The sequence below is a fragment of the Aplidium turbinatum genome, chromosome 5 (genome assembly GCF_918807975.1).
Source record: "Aplidium turbinatum chromosome 5, kaAplTurb1.1, whole genome shotgun sequence".
Classification (NCBI taxonomy): domain Eukaryota; kingdom Metazoa; phylum Chordata; class Ascidiacea; order Aplousobranchia; family Polyclinidae; genus Aplidium; species Aplidium turbinatum.
The window spans coordinates 12,187,287-12,206,827 of record NC_137476.1 but is presented as its reverse complement, the minus strand read 5'-3'; the positions used below and the strand labels follow the sequence as shown (position 1 = coordinate 12,206,827).

At 37.2% G+C, this 19,541-nt stretch overlaps 1 protein-coding gene across 1 annotated transcript; it reads right to left on the bottom strand.

Moving 5' to 3' along the window:
• Nucleotides 1-4,608: 4,608 nt before the first annotated feature.
• On the bottom strand, nucleotides 4,609-18,669 carry LOC145770749 (uncharacterized). Its single transcript, XM_082582453.1, has 11 exons — nucleotides 18,534-18,669; nucleotides 17,632-17,757; nucleotides 17,394-17,506; nucleotides 17,156-17,276; nucleotides 12,414-12,590; nucleotides 10,773-11,001; nucleotides 10,349-10,541; nucleotides 9,976-10,115; nucleotides 9,263-9,438; nucleotides 7,065-7,121; nucleotides 4,609-6,675 (listed from the first exon to the last, which is right to left on the bottom strand). Exons 1-11 carry the CDS (start codon nucleotides 18,628-18,630, stop codon nucleotides 6,014-6,016), a joined length of 2,091 nt encoding a protein of 696 aa, XP_082438579.1. The 5' UTR covers nucleotides 18,631-18,669; the 3' UTR covers nucleotides 4,609-6,013.
• Between the last annotated feature and the right edge of the window lie 872 nt (nucleotides 18,670-19,541).

Here is a 19,541-nt window from a genome sequence, read left to right as displayed (position 1 = left end):
ACCTCTATCACTATGTACGTATCCAGGAACGCCAAATAGTACAAAAAGTTCGGATAAACACTTTAACACTGTTGATGAGGATTGGTCTTTGCATGCGAAAGCAAATGGATAACGAGAGTACTCGTCAATAACCATTAAAATGTATGGTTTGACACCTTTTACTGGACCCTTAAAATCGATACTTATTCTTTCCCAGGGACTGGTGGCACGTATTAAATGTTGGTTTTTATCCAAGCTGTGATAGCGAGGCTTCACTTCACAACACGAACGACAGCTTTTGCAAACATTTTTCACATCATCTAGAGAAAACGGCAAGTTTTTTGAACGAGTGAATTGCCAAAGACGAGTAACTCCCGGGTGCCCAAGTTGGCGATGAATGTCTTTTAGATTGGGTTGTTGAGAGTAGCTAGCGATCACTTTGGAGCGAGATAGAGTGTCAGGAGCAACGTTATCGACTCCTGGCCGATGCTCTACACTGTAGTCGAAGCAACCCAATTCTGCTCTCCAAAGTTGAATTTTGGCATTTTTGACTTTACCTTTGCTAGTTGGGTCAAGCATAAATGAAAGAGCTCGTTGATCAGTAATTAATTTAAACTTTTTACCATGAAGATAGTGACACCAACGTCTAACTGCTTCGATTATAGCTAAAGCCTCTTTTTCTACAACAGGGTACGCTCTTTCGCATTTTGAAAGTGTTTTTGAGAAAAAGGCTACCGGTCTCCCCCCTTGGTTTAAAGTTGCAGCTATTGTATGTTCAAATGCATCACAATCAACCTGAAAGGGCAAGTCATCACGAATAAACGATAGACAAGTATTCATAAGTCCTTGTCTTAATGATTCAAAAGCTTGTAACGCCAGTTGAGATAAGGGGAAGGTGTTTCCAGTAATTGCGAGGTTTAGTGGACGTATCTTTTGTGAGAATTGAGGTATCCAACGAGCGTAGTAAGCGAACATCCCAACGACTCTTTGAAGTTCAGTTTTACACTTTGGAACGGGTAAATCCAGTAGTGGTTGCAATCTTGTGGGATCGGGTTTGATTACTCCATGAGAAACCCTGTAGCCAAGTACGTCGATTTCGTATTTGTAAATAAGAGATTTTGAATCGTTAAACGTTAAACCTTCTTCATCAGCAGCTTTCAAGAGAGCTTTGAGCTTATGATCATGATCTTCTTTACTTGTTCCAGCAACTGTGATGTTGTCTAAATATGCATATGTCCCTCGGAGTTTATGCTTACGGATAATATCGTCTATAATTCTTTGAAATGCTGATACTCCATTTGTAACTCCGAAAGGGAGTCTACAGTATTGAAACAGTCTCCCTGCGGCTTCGAATGCAGTGTATTCTTGATCTTCCATGCACAGGGGAACTTGGTAATAAGCTGACTTTAGATCTAATGTGCTGAATATCTTTCCGTGGGCAATGGCATTCACTTGGTCATCAATTCTTGGTAAAGGAAAGGCGTCAAGAAGTGTAAACTTGTTAATGGTGCGAGAGTAATCTATTACCATCCGCTTTTTATGGCGTCCGTCATCTGCGATTAAAACTTGAGCTCTCCAAGGTGAAGTAGGCCTAGAAGGCTCTATAACACCATCAGCCTGGATTTCCTGGCGAATAAAATGCTGATCTTCTGGATTAAAACGTTTAGACTTCGTCACGATTGGTCGGACTCCTGGATCCAGATTCTTGAATAGACGAGGTGCTGTGACTTTAGCCGCTGCAACACTACAGTTTGAAGGTGTTATTATGATATCCTCTTTTTTTACCATTGAATTCAAAAATCACCCGTCGATGCAGCGCCATGAAGTCTTGTCCGAGGATGATGTCTGCACAAAGTTCGCGTCCAACTCCCAGTTGTAAATCATATTCGCGATTAAATAAAGGCATTTTAGCAGCAGTCTTTCCGAGACACTGAAAATTTTGAGTTACGCGAGCTAGTAAAACTGAAAAAGTGGGTCTTGATGGAGGATCCAGCCCAAGCCATTTCGCAACCTTCCAGTCAATGTGGTTATGAGATGCCCCGGAGTCTAGAAGAGCAGTGATGTGTTTTCCGGCTATTTCCACGGAAACTGAAGAAGACGACAAACAGGATGGCACACCGGCTAAAACCGACAATAAATAAGAAGAAACTGTTGAAGCGACAATGCCATCTTCGGATCCAGACGATAAGTGCTGATCTCCCAGTATTGAAGCAGATGTAGATTGTGCTTTGATACGATTGTTTTGTCTTTTTTGTGATTTTAAACAGGCTCTTTCGAAATGACCCCTTTTTCCACATGCTCGGCAAGAAGCGTCCCGAGCAGGACATTCCATCCTTCCGCCCGGGTGCAGTTTTCCGGAGCAAAAGTAGCATTTCCTTAGTGGGATATTGGCATTTCTTGACGATGCAGCGACGGAAGATTGAAGAGTAGTTGAAAGACATTCGGGTTGTTTGTGCGCTTGTTCGAGTAATTCAGCCTTAGCTATAGCATCCTCAAGGGTGAGTGATTTTTCTTCTAGTAGTTTCTGCTTGATAGCTGAAGAAGAGATTCCAGTAATAAATGCATCTCGAGTTAACTCCCTTTTGAAATCTCCTGCGCTGACAGCTCGCCACTGACAATCTCGGGCAAGTGCCTTGAGTGCTCTTGCGTACGATGTGATAGTTTCATCATGCTTCTGTTCCCTGGTGAGTAAAAGGTGACGGGCAAAAGTTTCGTTTTTCTCCTGTAGGCTTTATCGAGTACTTCCTTTGCTGCGTCGAAGGTAGAACAGTCCTCAACAAGGTCGTACACTACAGGTGACAAATAGCAGTGCAGGAATGCTATTTTATCTACTGCTGAGAAATTCTGAGAGCTTTGGTCGCCTTCAGAGGGTTCACGGCTTGGCACAGAACGCTGAACTGCTTCAAGAAAGGCGTTAAACGTTTTCAGCCAATGTCTGTAGTGCTTAGCAGCAAGTGCGTCACTCGGGTCAAGGTCTAGCACTTTCGGTTTCAACAAACGTTCTATCACCAGATAAATAAGTTGATTAAATTGTTACGATATAAACCAAACTAGAAACATAACTTGGCTTTAATTAACTTAAATTCGTGCTAAACAAACAAAACAAATATAAGGTTAACTAAATATATCTACGGTAGACATAGTTCTGCACAATTCTATTCTCCTCGTTCTGCCAGTACAACTGCAAGATAATAATAATAATAATAATGTTATGGTTTTATTTATTGTCGCTCTACAACAGCTAAGGTCTTTTAGCGACAGGGCTTATTTTTAATTTATATCAGGTTTACGATGTTATCACATTATTACCCGACTCATTCTCACTGCGCTATGCAGGATAGAACACAATCAGTACCGTTTTTAAAGTCTTCGGTTTGACCCGACCTGGAATCGATCTCAGATCTACCAGCACCAGAGCCGAAGGCGAAACCACTCGGCCACTGAGCTGGTACAACTGCAAGATGAATCAGTGGCAAGGCTAGAGTACAGAACTAGAAAGTGTACAATTACCTAGGGCACACATGATTATGTAAGCGAGTAAACAAGGTAAACTACAGGCAAGCAATCATTACAAGTAGTTTAATAAATCTTGTTATGATAACTTGCATTGCGCTATTAGCATCAGGCCTGGATCTTCACAGCATGCTCATGGTTGCTTGTTACAGTCAGCTACCAAAGACAGTTAGTAAACATTACATAGAGCATATTTAAAGAATACTTGTTTACAAAGACAGTTGAAAAGTTACCAGTAAGCTGTTTTTTTTTTTAAACAAAGCCTTTGCAGTAGGCTAGATGTAAAGCTTAAGTATATGGGTAGTTAAATTAACAAGCAACCATGTAATATTTACTAACTGTCTTTGGTAGCTGACTGTACCAGTTGCACTACAAAATTTTCTGCAATTTTGAAAAAACCTTGTGTTTCACGCGCTACAAACTACCGCCCTGGTAGTGTCATGAGAATAAGGCAATCGCTGCGAGCCTTCATATCCCCTTCTCTAGATATCCCTGGGGTCCGCGACCGCTTCGAAAGCACCAAAAAGGGTCCACCAAGACAAAAAGGTTGAGAACCACTGTTGTAGAGTGACAATAAGCATTATTACTGTAGGCCTCTTTAGTCTGCATTATTACTGTAGGTCTATTACTTTTATAAGACTGTCATTGACCCAACTTTACTATGTCTCAAAAACGAACTCAACCATGTGTTGTATCGGGTTATAGGCAAATTGTTCGTAAACAATTGTTCGTAAAGCAATTGTTCGTAAGCAATTGTTCGTAAAACAATTGTTTGTAAACTGTTTTTTGTAAAATGAAACCCGTAAAACAATTCTTCGTAAAGCATTTCTTCGTATACATCAAATTTTAACTGCATGCATGAAAAAATGCTTTAGGAAGAATTGTTTTACAAAGAATTAATTTTACGAACAATTGTTTACGAACAATTGCTTACGAACAATTTGTCGGACACCGTTGTATCGTATGTTAAATTTTTTATCAAAGCTTATGCAACCATATACATGTCGCTTTTACATAATCGTGTGCAAACTTGTATCAGATACAAAATAATGCAGTGTTTAGGGCGAACTCTGCACCTTGAGGAAACATTGCAAAATTTAAAATAGAGCTCAATAGTACAATCACCCACAGTTTATTCAGAGAAAAACACTGTTCAAAACATGCGTAAATAAAAAAGTAAATGATTCAACTTCATTTTACACGTCGCTTTCCGTGTAAGTGCAGACGTAGATTTAGTCTACTGTGGAATAAACAAGTAGCCTACCAACAGTAAACTGTTAACCTACACGTTCTAACTATGCAATTGTGAGTTGAATCATAACCACTTTGGACTGTTGGATGTTCAGCCAGAACAACGTTTCAGTTGTTGCTGATAATTGTGTGACTCGGCAATAGACAGCAGTCACGTGTTTGAGAAGAAGTAAAACCAGACACTAGCAGACGTTCTGATCAACCATCCTTGCAGTCGACGAGCGTTTGATGAAAAGGATTTTTTCAGAGAGGAACTCAAGAAACAACGTTCTCCGAGCCAGGTTAGGTGTAAAGAAGTGTTGATCTCTGTTTCGTGTTAGATTCACCACACAGTTGCACGAAAAAAAGGTGAAAATATTCATAAAACGAACATTTACAACGGCCAAGCAATGATAAACAATTCTGAATAGATACTTTTTCCTGATTCATGCAGTCTAGCTGCTGAAGTATAATTTGTCTGCCAGAGTTTGCAAAATACATGAGCGAGGTTATTACAGACAACTTGAAAATCGTACATGACATGTAGCCAATGCAATGAAAAAGTTAAAGGGAACAATTACTTTGTGGAATATACTGAGCCTTGTCAAAATATGTATATAACCTACGTAGAGCTGAGCTGTCAAACGTTGCAAAGCCATAAAATGAATTCATGCGGGCAGAAAGTTGTAGGCTGCTAATTGATATATTTTATCACCTTTGATATAAAGAACCAAAGGAGCACTGCTCAAAGTTGCTGTGTTTAATCACAGAAAACTGCACTTTTTCGAGACTTACACTTTCATGCTTAGGCTACTTTCCATATAATGAAAATGACATCAACACACACAGTAAGTATTACTGCGAAGGCGTAGATAGATTTTTAACACGAGTTTTATGAACAAACTATCAAGTAGTCTTGATGACAAAGAGAGATGTGTACAAAAGCGAAAGAAAAAGAAAACATCTAAAACACTTGAGAAAACAAAACTGCATGACTAGGCTATTTAACAATTTCTTTTGGAGAATAATAAAAATAGAAAGATGATTGGTGAAACACCGTTACAGATGGTTTGTAGGCCTATAAAGTACAAGAATCGTACCAAAGCCCAGACATATTTCAGCACTATTAGGAACGTGAAATCAATGTAACGACAGCTCACATTCTTTTCATGTGTATTAACAAGAGTCAATGTTATTTTTGTAAACATTGCTCGCTTGGTTTGCTTTGTACATTGAAGTTGCAAAAAGACGTCATTTTTTGACGGAGTCAAGTTCCTTCATCAGTTACAGGCTACTTGCCAGTCAATTTCTTCAGTGAGCGTTCAATCGTCAACCGATGTCCTACTCTTGTCACTCCCAGTTCTTGAAGGTCATCTTTACCCAAATCAGGCAAATGGCTTCCTACAATTTCGTTTTCTTCGAATATTTGAGCGTGGACTCCAAGCCCAAGGTCGCTAAGCCACTCACACACGTCATTAACGTTCCACTCCACCACAGGTTTATTTTCATAATCGCTCTTTGTCGCCGCTGTCGCGTGTGCTTGCTTGGTATTTTTGGATGCAGGGCTTTGTATTGTTACATCCACTCTGTCTGGTTTGTGCCTTGAGCCATCAAACGAAGTAGGCAATGATTTGGAAGAAATAAAATTGACTTTGGTTAGCATCATTTTGTTGTCAGGGTTTTGTAGAGAGGTCTTATTTTTCTTCAAGTTATCTAAGTAACTGTTGCCAACGTTATGTTCAGAATTACTTTTCGGATCAAAAGATAGCGATACGCCAGCGTCAGAGCCTTCTTCTGACGACATAGTTGATAAACTCGACACTACCGATAGCGTTTCGTGGTTATTTCGATTGTTGGAGCCAACATCGTCAACTCCAGAGTCGGCAATGCTTACGGCGTCCAATCCGTTCGAGGACACGGAGTTTCGTTTGCTTGGAGAAGCTGAACGGTGGTCTGAAAGCATCAAACAATAACTGCTGACAAACAGATTTGGCTATTATGAAAATGGAAGATATTGTAAAACATAAGATAGCGCATATAAGCGTATATAATAAACCAACAAGCTAGGAGTTATTCAAATTTTTTCTGAGAAGATAAAAAGAAGAACAGGTAACAAAACAATTCACAAATAAAAAATTTTCGTTTACGCGTTTCAATGCTTGTAAATATTTGCTAGTTGAGTCCAACTACCAACAACTAGATTGCTAGTTTAGTAAGCAGCGGTTTATCTTTTTAAGTGGAAACTATTTCCACAGCAGTGGTGGCAATGCTCTGTTTTTCTACTAGCCTACTAACTCAAAGATATGAAGGTGAAACGTATTTTAAAGCAATCCATTGCTCACCTTTAAACCGTGACGGTGAAAGCATCACAGAAGATGACTTCGCAGATTTTGTGTCATCTGAAACAGGAATGTGATAATAAAGCAAAAATGGAAAAAAAATATGCAGGAAACAGTTACAGATCCCATTATTATTATCGTTTGTATACTGTATACTGTATAGGCTGTTAATTGTAGCAGTACATCTTTCAAGGGAATTCCCTACAGCAAGTATCATTCATATACGGCAGTGGTTCTCAACTGGGGGTCCGCGGACCCCTTGGGGTCCGCGAAGCGATTTCAGGGGGTCCGTGAAAGCTTGCGAGTTTGCAGCATGATTGATAAATTACGAAATGTAAAAATTGGTTGGTTGTGCTTTATTTGTGTATTAGGCTACCGTGATTTTCAAACTGTACTTCCCAACGAACCGGTGCGATGTCCTTTGAAAGTTCAAAGGTTTGGTTTCTAACTAAAAAAATATCATATAAATGAATTAATTTTTTAATAAGGCTATGTTCAGCTTAATTTTTTTGAGACAGTAGTCTATTGGTCAATGCTTAACTTAGAAATACAAACGTTGGTCAGCAGTCTATCACCACTCACAGTTTTGCGATGACAAAGATTATAACGAATTAATATTGATTAGAAACGAAAAAAGGAAGAAATTGTTTGTAACGGTCGCAAAATTCTATTGGTTTTTGATAAATTTATAGAAAAACATCAAATCAACATAATTATAGATTATATAGCCTACTGATTTTTGATGTGCCAACATAAAGCTCATAACATAATTTCTCTAATGTCATCAATAGTCATAAGTGTGTCGCGAGTTCACCAAATTCTTTTAAGTCGTTTCGAAACTCATAAAACATTTGATTCCATTATAATTATAGAAAAAGCGATATACCAAAATTTCAGATAAAATTTTTTTGGGGGTCCGCGACCGCTTCGAAGGTACCAAAAGGGGTCCGCCAAAACAAAAAAGTTGAGAACCACTGATATACGGAATAACCTAATAGATCATGCGTCACAAAATCACTTAGACGTCTTAGTGATGGTTTAGCAAGATTTTTTCTTTGAAATGTATAAATTAATCATTTTTGCTACGACTCTGGTGCGTATGGGGAATGTCAATTGTTTGGCAATGTTCTGTTTCATCGTCATCGCTCGATATATTCAGGCATTTCAGCAAACGTCACAGCAAAACAACGTTTGAAGTGACGTTCCAAGCCGCCACGAAAGTTAGTCACGAATCATCAAACCAAGAAATGATCTATGCTCACAATAGACTCAAATGTTTTTATAGACTTGCATAAAATGAAATTAGAAATTTATGCTGAACATATTTTGATTCTTGCATGTTGTTTTTCGCCAATATTTCAATTTCCCGATGCACCAAAGAAAATAATGTTAAACGCCGCTTTTACCACTCATCTTACTAAACAAAAACCCTTTTTAACCCTAACATTAGCATAATTGGCACAAGAAGATGCTTCAAATATTAGCAGATGCTCCTGGGAGCTGAGAATGTTGGACCCGTCATATTTTATTTTATCGGTTGACAAAAACTACCTTTGGCGTCTTATTGGGGAACGAAGAAAAGCCGTAGCCTAATTAGCATCACGTTATATTTCAGCAGCCTCAAATATGTTGAAAAAAGTTCTGTTGATATAGCATTCATTTGGTTAGATCCAACTGCATCGTCAAGAAGCGTGATCAGTCAATAAACAAGTGTAGCTATTTGTTTGTTGATGTTTCATAGGCTTTTTGTTGCTTACTCATGGTAGTTGAAAATTTAGATGAACAAGATGACAAGGAAGTTAATCTTTGTGTCCACCTTTAGTTTTGCCTTTAAATTGTCCTGCTTAAGACACAGCCACATGCCGTTGGGCGGTGTCGAACTGGCCCCCTTTTAAGCGTCGTAAGCCTAACACTCCGCTATGCAGTGGGCATTTAATGGCTGGTCTAGCTTTATCAAAAATTCAGTTGTGACTACTTGATAAAACGTTGGAAAAAATGCAAACTATTGTATTGCGTTACATCATGATTAAAGGAATAGACTGACTTATACTTGTCACAACATTTAATTTTCTACAAGAAAAACAAAACTGATTACATACAGTATATTCAATTATGTTTAAATTCAAAAAAAATTTGGTGTAAAGGAACCTAATTAAAAAGCTCAATTAAAATAAAAATGTAACTTTTTAAGTAAAACTGACTTGAAAAACTTAGAGGAGGAGATGGAATTGTGGTACTGAGCATGATGTCAGGAGGAGGAGGCAATACCATCTCGCTGTAGGTAGAACTTTGATTCGGTTTATATGCTAAAGATGGTGGGGGAGGGAGATTGTGAACACTTGGTGGTGGAGGAGGCGGAAGAAAATGCACCAGCTCTCTATGGTAAACAAAGAAACAAATCAATCTGTTATTTTGAGAAATAAGTTGTCGTTGACATTCCTTTGTTTTTGAATGATTCACATGGCTGGACGAAAACAAAACTACCACCTGCAATAAACGTTACATCACGTTTATGAAAAGTAACGATTGTAAATTTTTGCGAGGTTTAAAACCTGCATCAATAGTTACTAAAATATGTCAAAATATATTTAGCCTGCAGTCGCGAAAACCTCTTAACTCATAACGTAGGCTAATATGGTACACATAGTGCTATATCGAGTAAATGTGATTACATATTGCATTTTCCATTGGAGTACTGTAGTCTGTATGTTGTTGTGTAATATGAAAAAGCAAAAAACGTAGCCACTATATCCGAAAACGATAACCTACAACAAAATTGAGAGAACTGGTTGAAGGCGAACATATGGAGTGAGTTTTTATTGACGCAAAAACTTGTTGTTTTAAATAAATCATTATAAGGCTGCACTATGCCAATAGTTTAGCATACACATGAAGATGACATCTCCAACGTTACCTCATTTCTTCCTGAGTTGGTTTGGAATTGGTTTCGTCAGGCTTGATCTGTACATGTGATTCTGTCCGGCTCTGTTGTTTCAAGCTGGCTTGCTTTGCAGCCAGTGCGATAGACAAAGCCGAATTTCCGCTTTCATTCACCTGTTCGGCAAAAGTTGACTTCATTTATTTTGTGTTGGGTAAAATTTTTCTCAAAACTTACAAACGTAGCATTTGTTCTTTGTGCGTTGATACGATTGAATTATTCATCACGTTCATTGTTATAAGCTGTCAGTCCACACGTTTGTGATGGTGCGTCATTTCACATTTAAAACCTACCATAAACTAATTGTGTTGGATAAACAGGCATATCAAACCAAAGTACTGCAGCTTACTGTGCTGTGAGAGTTCAAATTTCTGTCGGATTGTCGGGCGACAGATGACGATGGTTTTGTGGAAATGTTGTGACTTCCGCAGTCGGAACTGCCACTTGAGCTAAGCCGCCTCTGCCGTTGTTGAGCCTGCACAGCCACAGCTGCTGCAATCCCTGACAAACCGGGTTTATTGGAGCCTCCACTGAATCCTTGCCTGTTGAGAACAAGCAGAGAAAATTAAGAACGTAAAGATACATTCAAGCAGTCAGGAAAGGCACCCAAAACAACTTCACAAATACTCAACTTTTTCGAAAGAGGCAAATGAGCAACCGAATGTTCAAAAAATAGTTTTATTAAACTTCACAAAGTTAACCAGTTTATAGTTCGATTAACAAATGACACTTGGAGCTAACAGAATATAAACTACAGTAACACAAAAGCTTACCCTTGAGATTGAGTGACCGATGGGGATTGGATTCGGGGAGCACGATATGTTTGTGGGGACGTTTTATGGGGATTTTGAGTGTGCGCAGTGTCTTGTTGAGGACGAAGAGATAAGGAAGTGGATGGAGTAGATGGAGCTTGAAAAGATGATGGAGGAGCTTGAGAGTTGGTAGTGAGGCGGCTTGTTTTTCTTGTAGGAGGAGGTGGCGCCCCTTTTCTCGGAGAAGTAGCTAACAATTTAAAAAAAAGTCATACAAATGCGACACTATCATTGGGTGCCAAACATGGCACTTATTTTACTTTCAATGGACCAGTGGTTTTCAGCTTTGAGCAACACTTTTACCTGGCGGCTCTCTTTGCTTCCTTAAAATAATGGAGAATTCTATCCATGTTTAAAAAAACAAAAAAATCAAAAAATGACCTGAGTTCAGTTCAGTTTGTTTTTATTTTTGACCATCACCACGAAAAAATAATATATGACAAACATAGCAGTGGTCTAGAAAAGGTAGAAGCGACAAAACGCGGACGTTATGGAGTGCATGATACCAAAGCATGACAATCAGTTTAAAATATGGCGCGGTCGCAATACCTTAATAAAAATTTTATAAATGTTTTTATAAACCTACAATTACTAGTCTATATAACATTTAAATCAGCACAGTGCTTCTGGGTTACCGTATATGATAACTTATCAGTAAGAACCGGCATTGGCTAGGTCGCAATATTTTTATACATTCATAAACCGCATGGCGTTCTAGAACAAATCTTTAAAATCAGATGACGAGTGACCGCACGAATCGCTTCCGCGTAACGCGAATCTTTGGGAAAAGTACATCAGGATTTTGTCTAGGCTTAACACTGTGGTGTCATATTACATGTATAACCTAGTATTTTTAAACCCTGGTAGTGAAGTTATCATTTAAAAACAGTAAAAATATGACTTATTTCTATCAGGCTATGGGGCTATTCTGTTTGGATAAATCGCAGGAATGTTCATGCACAACAACCCGTACTTTGATCGCTTGCCAAAAGACAAATTTTGTGTTAAGCAAGAAAAAAGCGAACTATCTGGAAGGAAAAAAAGATAACATAATTTATTAGTTAAGGAAGTTAAAAGATGTTGCGGGGACCCTTTGAAACTTCTTCACTAACTTCAAGGAGTGCGCAGACCCCAGTTTGAGAACCAGTGCCATAGACTATACACAAGTGATCATGGACGGGAGAGATAAAATAAATTCAATCCAAAAAAATTAATGCCTTCTTACAAATGCAAAGCCTCTTTTGCACAACATGTCATATCAATCATTGGTTCCATGCAAAGTAGGACTTGCAACGACCCCACTTCACACAAGGCATCATTAATGAGCCTAATTTCGAATGCAGATTAATTGATTAGAAGGTCCACTTATAAGCTCAGTTCGTGACAACAAGAATGGGATTGGAAAGCACGTTTGCTGAACATCGTTGACAAGCCTACTGAATGCAATATAATCAACTGTGAAATTTCCAAGTTTAAATTGGTTTACAAGAGTCCACAAGACTTTCTATGTGAATAAGCATTTAAGTTGCTGAAAAGGCCACACATGTTATTGTATAGGCTACATATAGTGAAAACTCTGAACAAATGTTGAACTCGACTTACAAGACACACTAGCACTGTCAAAACTTCCAGACGTTCCATAAGAGTTTGATGACGTCACTGGAAAAACCGGTGAACGTGACGTAGCACTGACGTTTGCAGTGAATGTGTTGCTCCTTCCTAGAGTCTTGGAGGAGGGGTACGTACTCCCACTGTGGGCTATCTCGTCTACAACCACGCCTGAAAAATATCAATGGAAGATTAGAAATTTTTGAAGTAGTGTTTCTTTTTAAAGTTCAATTTAGGGGCTGTTTGAGGTTTTCTTTTCTGTTTGCTTTTACAATGTCTTAGGCAAGCAGAAAAGTCTGCTTAGCCAATTTTATTGCTTTTGCGACAATTTTACGTAATGTTCAAGTTTAATTGTAAACAAGAATGGTAATATTCAAATTAAATAACACCATTTTCATTTAAACTTGATCGTTAAACATTAAACTAGTTTTCAAATTTCGTAAGTTCTTCACCGACATAGATGTGCTATTCTGATATTTGGTTTTGAACTGCACAAACAGAAAAAGTAGCCAAACTGTATCAACATTTTCAGTAAGTTGAAAATGCTCCTTGTTGTTTTATGATTTTGCTGTAACAAAACTGAACGATTTCCTCCCTAAAAATGTATTTTCTTCCACTAAAAAAGACACTGTCTCAAACACAACTATCTTCACCTAAAATCACTACTTACGTCCATTGAATAACAGCACAGACTTATCCTTCTTCTTCTTTTTGCGAAACATCGTCCCTGCTTAAACCTTTATTTCTCAGCTGTCTTCTGATCTCTGATATAGATTTTCATGCATTCGAGTAAATAACTGCATTGCTATTAGAGTAGCTGATTTTCGTGACTCTTACACAAGTTTCCTGTCAAGAATCGTGACTTGACAATACGGACAAAGTAACTCAGTGGCTTATTACATTTTTTCAATGCTTTTTGACGAATAGCTAATGCAAAAAACTGCATTTTAGAAACGTAGACTTGCCTTAACCCTTTGCTTTTCAACGTTTTTTTGGAAGTTAACTGCTCAAGGGGGGGCCGTTTTTGGATCAAATTCAATCAGCTGTTACGAGTTATCCGCTGATGCTATTTCAACAGAAGTTGCACTGGTGTAAAAACAAATCATTTGTCTATAAGTTTGAAAACTCATTATTTTAAAATTTTATATGTTAAACTTGATATTTCAATTTTTGCAAAGGTACCCAAAAACGACAATTTTGATTTAACTTGCCGCTATTTAATTACCGTGCTAATCCGATTTCATGCAAACTTCTAAATAACAAAGAGCTCGATCGAACGCACGAAGTGTGTGTGCGGTGTGCCGAATCATTGCATTGATTAGAATTTACGACTTGCGAGCAAATCTTATTGTAAGCTACTCACTGATTCTAAAATAGTTACAATCAGAGTAATATTGTTACACGAATTTGAAAAAACAAAACTGCGTTTGTTGTCTTACATTTTTATCCTAAACTAATGCATTCCGAAACTCATGGCTAGCTTCTAGTTTTATGGAACCAAATTTCTCATAAGTAACACCTTAGCCTGCTTGAATAGCTGTTTACATCTTCGTTTGTGTATTTTAGGTCTACAATTGAGTTTGTAGAATGAATATTTTTAGTAGAAAGAAGACAATTGAACAAGTTGTTGAAATAATCTGAAATTTCTAAGTTCAAATTAGGTGCTTTTGAAATTGTGGATTTGTGTCAAGTCGCAACACAAATATCATGCAGGCCACATCATAAGTCATTTCGCTTACGGGTGTTTATAAACATGACTCATAAATTACATCCACAAAAAATACAGCATTTACATCAACAAAGCTAAGTTCGAAGCTCACTTTTTATTGAAGATTGTGTCAATCAATTTGAAAATACATTTTTAGTCAGCCAGCGTCGAAATAATGCAACAGCGAATTGAGGAATATGCGTAAACAAAGGAAATGTGAAATAACCCACAGTCAGCAAATCTACATAAATTTAACGTTTACAAATGTTGAATCAATGTAAAAGAACTGGATTGCTGACTGGGTCCTTATTGTTTGAAGCACTAAAAATACGCGTAAAAGTGACAACGTCAGCAAGGCAGCGATTATGTTTCTGGCCAAAAAAAAACATTTTACTGAGATACAATAAACATAATCATTTTGTGCCAGATTGTGAGAAGACTTCCTAGATTCTTTCCAACCATTTGCATGATTGCAAATTATTTTCTATAACTTTACATTGCTAAAAAATGTCTTCTTTGTTGAAACAACGTGGCTACAATTCTATAAAAAATTCTTAGGCCTACTACATTGAAGTAATGAAATTTTTTTTGTGATTTTGCTGATGACGTTTTACAATATCCGAGAAGTCAAAAATAATAATGATGAATTATTTTACAAAACCGTGGTTTGCAAGTGCTTCACAAAAAATTGTTGGGGGAAAATTTACTATTAGACGTAAAACGTTTGTAAAAGAAAATTGTCGGTTTACGTATTTATAATGTTTATTGCGCTGTTATCGAATTATAAACTGCCTGTAGGCTATTGTCTACCTTTGTGGTTGCCGGCCAGCTTAGAGCAGCATGCAAACTAAGCGTTTATGGTATTTGCATCGTGTTATGATTCTCGAAAATTTCCCACAAGGTCTTTATTTTTATCGTGATATTTTGTGCCTCTTCTGTCCTAAACTTGAAGTTATTGTGCAGCACTATCCACATCGGTTTTTAGACTCAGTCTTCATTGAAAATCTTTTGTGTGGTGCATCATTTCAAGTAGTGTCTTCCCCTAAACTGTTACACAAATCGCCTTGAACCAGGTTGATTATTATGTATCATGTGTGGAATTATTACTGTAGATGTCTGACTAAATTCATGCCAAAGTCGAGCAAATTCTGCTTTCGGGATCCTTGCCGTTATTTACTGTATTTTTTGTTGATAAGTTTAGGCAGCATTTTTCCAAGATAAATGAAGACATCGGTATTGTTCGTCACTTAGATTTAGTTTTCTCAGCATTATTTATTCATTCTTTGATCCACTAGTTTGTCCCACTTTTGGTATAATCGGATCGTTTATAAATGGCGGGTCTTCACAATAGCCGGCCTCTTATACATTGGCGCAACGTATTCAGATGTTGAATCAATGATGAAGAAAGCTGATTTGTTGTTTGTCTTATGTGACGCCTAAATTTATGCCTCGTCTACAGTACAAAATATTTTGTAATGTACATTGTGTACATTGTACATTTTGTTTGTAGGCCTACATTACAAAATATTTTGTAATGTAGATGAGGCATTATCATCTTTATTTTGCGCTCTTTGGAACAAAACACAGTGCACTGTGAAACAAAAATACAGGACATAACAACAAGTAGGCGACATAAAGCAGTGAAGGGACGCCATCGAGTTAGCTGCTACGTGTAAAGGGAGCCTATCTCATAATTTTGAGTGTATCTCACAATTACTGTTTGCAAAAACGCTATTTCTCCGGCTTCTCCCAAAAGCATTTGCAGTGATACATTTCCTCAATTGCAAGTTTTGTCAATGAGAGCATTTCCATAGAACGTTTATTTCGAAACCAGGTTTTCGTGTCTTTATCCAAGAGAAGATTTCTTATTGTAACGTTTTTTATTCGTCAATGAATATTATCTGCTTGAAACAACTGTTTTGAATAGTTTGTGGCCTCCATAGCCTACTATTTTGATCGTGGATTGCTATTCTTCTTTGTAGAGCTGATAACGCAAAAAAGCTTGCTATTATTGTTTCTAATTAACAGCTTTGCGATCACTGGCTTTTCTTTGTAGCATAAGAAATAACGCGCTTTGTATTATTGAGGTCAAACCAAACAAAAGAAAGCAAGAGGATGCTTCTCTCTGCTCGCGCATATCGATACACGAAGCAATTATGAGCTTATGGCTTGTCATCGCAATGTAATCCATTTCACGCTTTGCTGGAAGTTAGCTAGAAATAGCAAAAATTCACCAAAATCTTGAATTTACAAGAAAACTACACAACTTTTAGCATCAAATTTAATATCATCAGATCCGCCTGGCAATTTTAGGAAAAGTCAAGAAAAACCAAGTGCATGGCGTTACTGTGCTTCAAATAATTAAAGGAAATATGAGGGGGGGGCCAAATCTGGCCTCCCTTTGAGGAGCAAAGTGTTAAAGTTGAAATTGTTGACAGAGACGTGCCAACAGCCGCTCCACACGCTTTCTTAAAACTCAATTGAAGCATCGAACTTGGCATCGAAGAGTTTCGTCTTTAACTTCATTCTCGGCTTATTTTATTGATTTAGTTACCAGCTTATTCAAAGGAGAAAACTACCAATTGTCTCATTTTCTCAATTGAACTGTTAATACTGAATTCAAACTCAAATAAAAATTGTTCGTATACTTATACTGTATAAGCCCAGTCAGCAGCATTCAGTAGGCTATAACTATCCCTCGCTACCCGAGTTCAATGCAGAGGCAGTTATATTCAAACTGCAACAACCATGTCTTCTGCTATCGTGACACAAAGAACAGTTGGAAAAACTATCCATTTTGTCAATTTCCAGTAGACCTTGTTAATGCAAAATAATTAACATAATTATAAACAATCACCCAAACAATGTTAAGGTCTGTTTTATGTTGCTATGCAACGATCAATTTTTCATAGCGATTTAGTGTTTTTTGTTTGTGACGCTTTTGTGGGTACAGTATATCCATGCCCTTCGCACATTTACTATAACGCCAACTTGTTATCACTGTTTAAATAATAAAAAGATGATTTACTTGAATTACATGGAAGAGCTGGAGGGATCACGTGAAGGAAACGACGACCTGAAGCAGCTGAAAACGTCTGGGCTTGCTGAGGATGCGATTGACTTGATTGCTCATTACGAGCAAAAATATCCTGCGAAGAAAAACGTTGTTGCTGAAACACGATAACAAATAAAAATTTGCGGGAAATTATACACGAAAATGAGGTAAAAACCCTTTTTTTTTTCGATGTAAAATTAAGAATACTAACCTGGAGTTCTGGAGAGCGCACCCTTCGATTCGTAGGACGGCGGCGAAGGGTAGCAGTTAATTCGTCGATGTTATCGTCACAGTCTTCCACAGCCAGAATGTTGTCAAGTTTGCCTGCATCAAAAACCCGTAACTTAACATTGTACAATGGAAAAGCAACGTGGAGTTGCGTAAGATTGTTATTGAAGCGCGATACAATACGTAGGAATGTGATGAAGGAAGTGTTGATGAAGTCTTACCTATGGCAGATCTTATCGAACCAGTTCGGTGCAGCTGTGAGGAATATGGTTGCTGACCTAAAGATGACGTGATTGATACGTCACTCAGGGAACTTGCTGACCTCATGCTGCCATTCTCAGAAGGTTCTAAAAATAGATAATACATTTTTTTACAGCTCACCGCAGCAGCAGCTTAATAAACATTAATTTGCGGAGGTTGTTACATATGTGAAGATTTAATGGAGTATACACGTCAAAAACAAATGGATCATCATCGTTTGATTGTACACTGCACAGATTAAAAAGTGCATTTTTATTCTTAAAATTACATGCCCATGCATATGATAACAAGTAGGCTACCCAGTAGATAAGCACAAATTATATTTTTATTTGGAGTACTCGGCAGGCGAGAATTTATGGCAAGGATAGCATTATTAGATCTTGAGTATTTGATAGAACTTTATGAAATTGCTTTTAAACTTGTGAGTAGATTCTGCAGTACGTGATAGCGGTAACATCAAAGCAAATAAAATGTAACGTTTCGTTTTGTATAACTTAATGTTAAAAAAATTATGCTCTTTTTCTAAACTAAACCAAACTATATCGTGCATTTTCAAACTGATACCATTGGAAATAAAAGCCAAGCTTAATGTGGTTTTGCTTGATAAGACGACCTGATGGTTTTAAGAGGTAAAATATCCAAACAACAAGGTTTGTTTATTTGCGCTTTAGAAAATATGAGGATTACAAACGAACAAAGCAACTGCACACGCACTACGCAGTCGAACAATGCTAAATGTTTCGTTTTACTGTACTTTATTTTATTATTTCAAAACAACTTTTCTTGCAATTTTCCGCATAAACATAGTATTAGGTATTGATTTTTGGTTATGATAATGACAGTCAGTGTAGAAACCACGCACTTCCAGATTTCTTTGACATTTTTCTAAAAATTCTCAAACTTGGCCTTTTCTTTTTCCCATAAGGACCAGGAACACTTCTGTTACCGGTACCAGACATGATTAACACGATTGTGTGCTACGACTGTTTACGTATTACTGGATATGCTAAAGCGAAAAAGAACTACAGTAACAAGACAAAATATAAAAAACAAACTTATAAAAGTGGAAAAATATATTTTATGACGTTTAAATAAATTTATCAATTATTCGAATAATTATAGTCTACTCATGGTTCTTCTTATATTGCTTAGCCTATACTTTTATATAGTTCCGAAAACAGCTTTACTGTGAAGAATTTCATCTTTAAAAGCTTGTTTCTAAGAGTGATAAATAAAGGAAACAAATCATACTCCATTATTCTTCAAAAACACCACAAAGCTTAAGCATTTTTTAAAACAACGCATTTTCGGTTGTACTTTGTATTAGGCTATACTAATTTTGATGGATAAGCTTTAAACATTTACACGGTTATAAAACTAAGAACGTTAGTTTTATAAACTACAAACAGCTACCTACTACACTAAGGCCACTTTCATTCAATCAACCTATGCTCAGATGATCGTAATTTTCATTCAATTCAACAGAGTGGATCGTTTATTATATACAGTGGGCCTAGGCTTACGTACTGTACGCTTTGTCGTATAGATATAACTTTTAAAATATGCCAATAACAACTTTATAAGCATCAAACTATTGCATGACTTTGAACTAAAATGTTGGCTCTTTGTTGCTTTATTGTTAAACGACATTTAACAAACGCAACCAAAACAGCATCACAATTGCAAACGATTGGTCCGAAGCGTCTTTTATAATTACCGGAAGCCAACATTTAATATAAAATAAATAAAAAAAAAACACGTTAAAACTGTGATGCAAATAATTGCGTTAATCAACAGGTGCCTGTTTGTTTTTATTCGTCACTTGATAATTCGTTTGTCAAAATGTTATGACATGTCAAGTACACATACG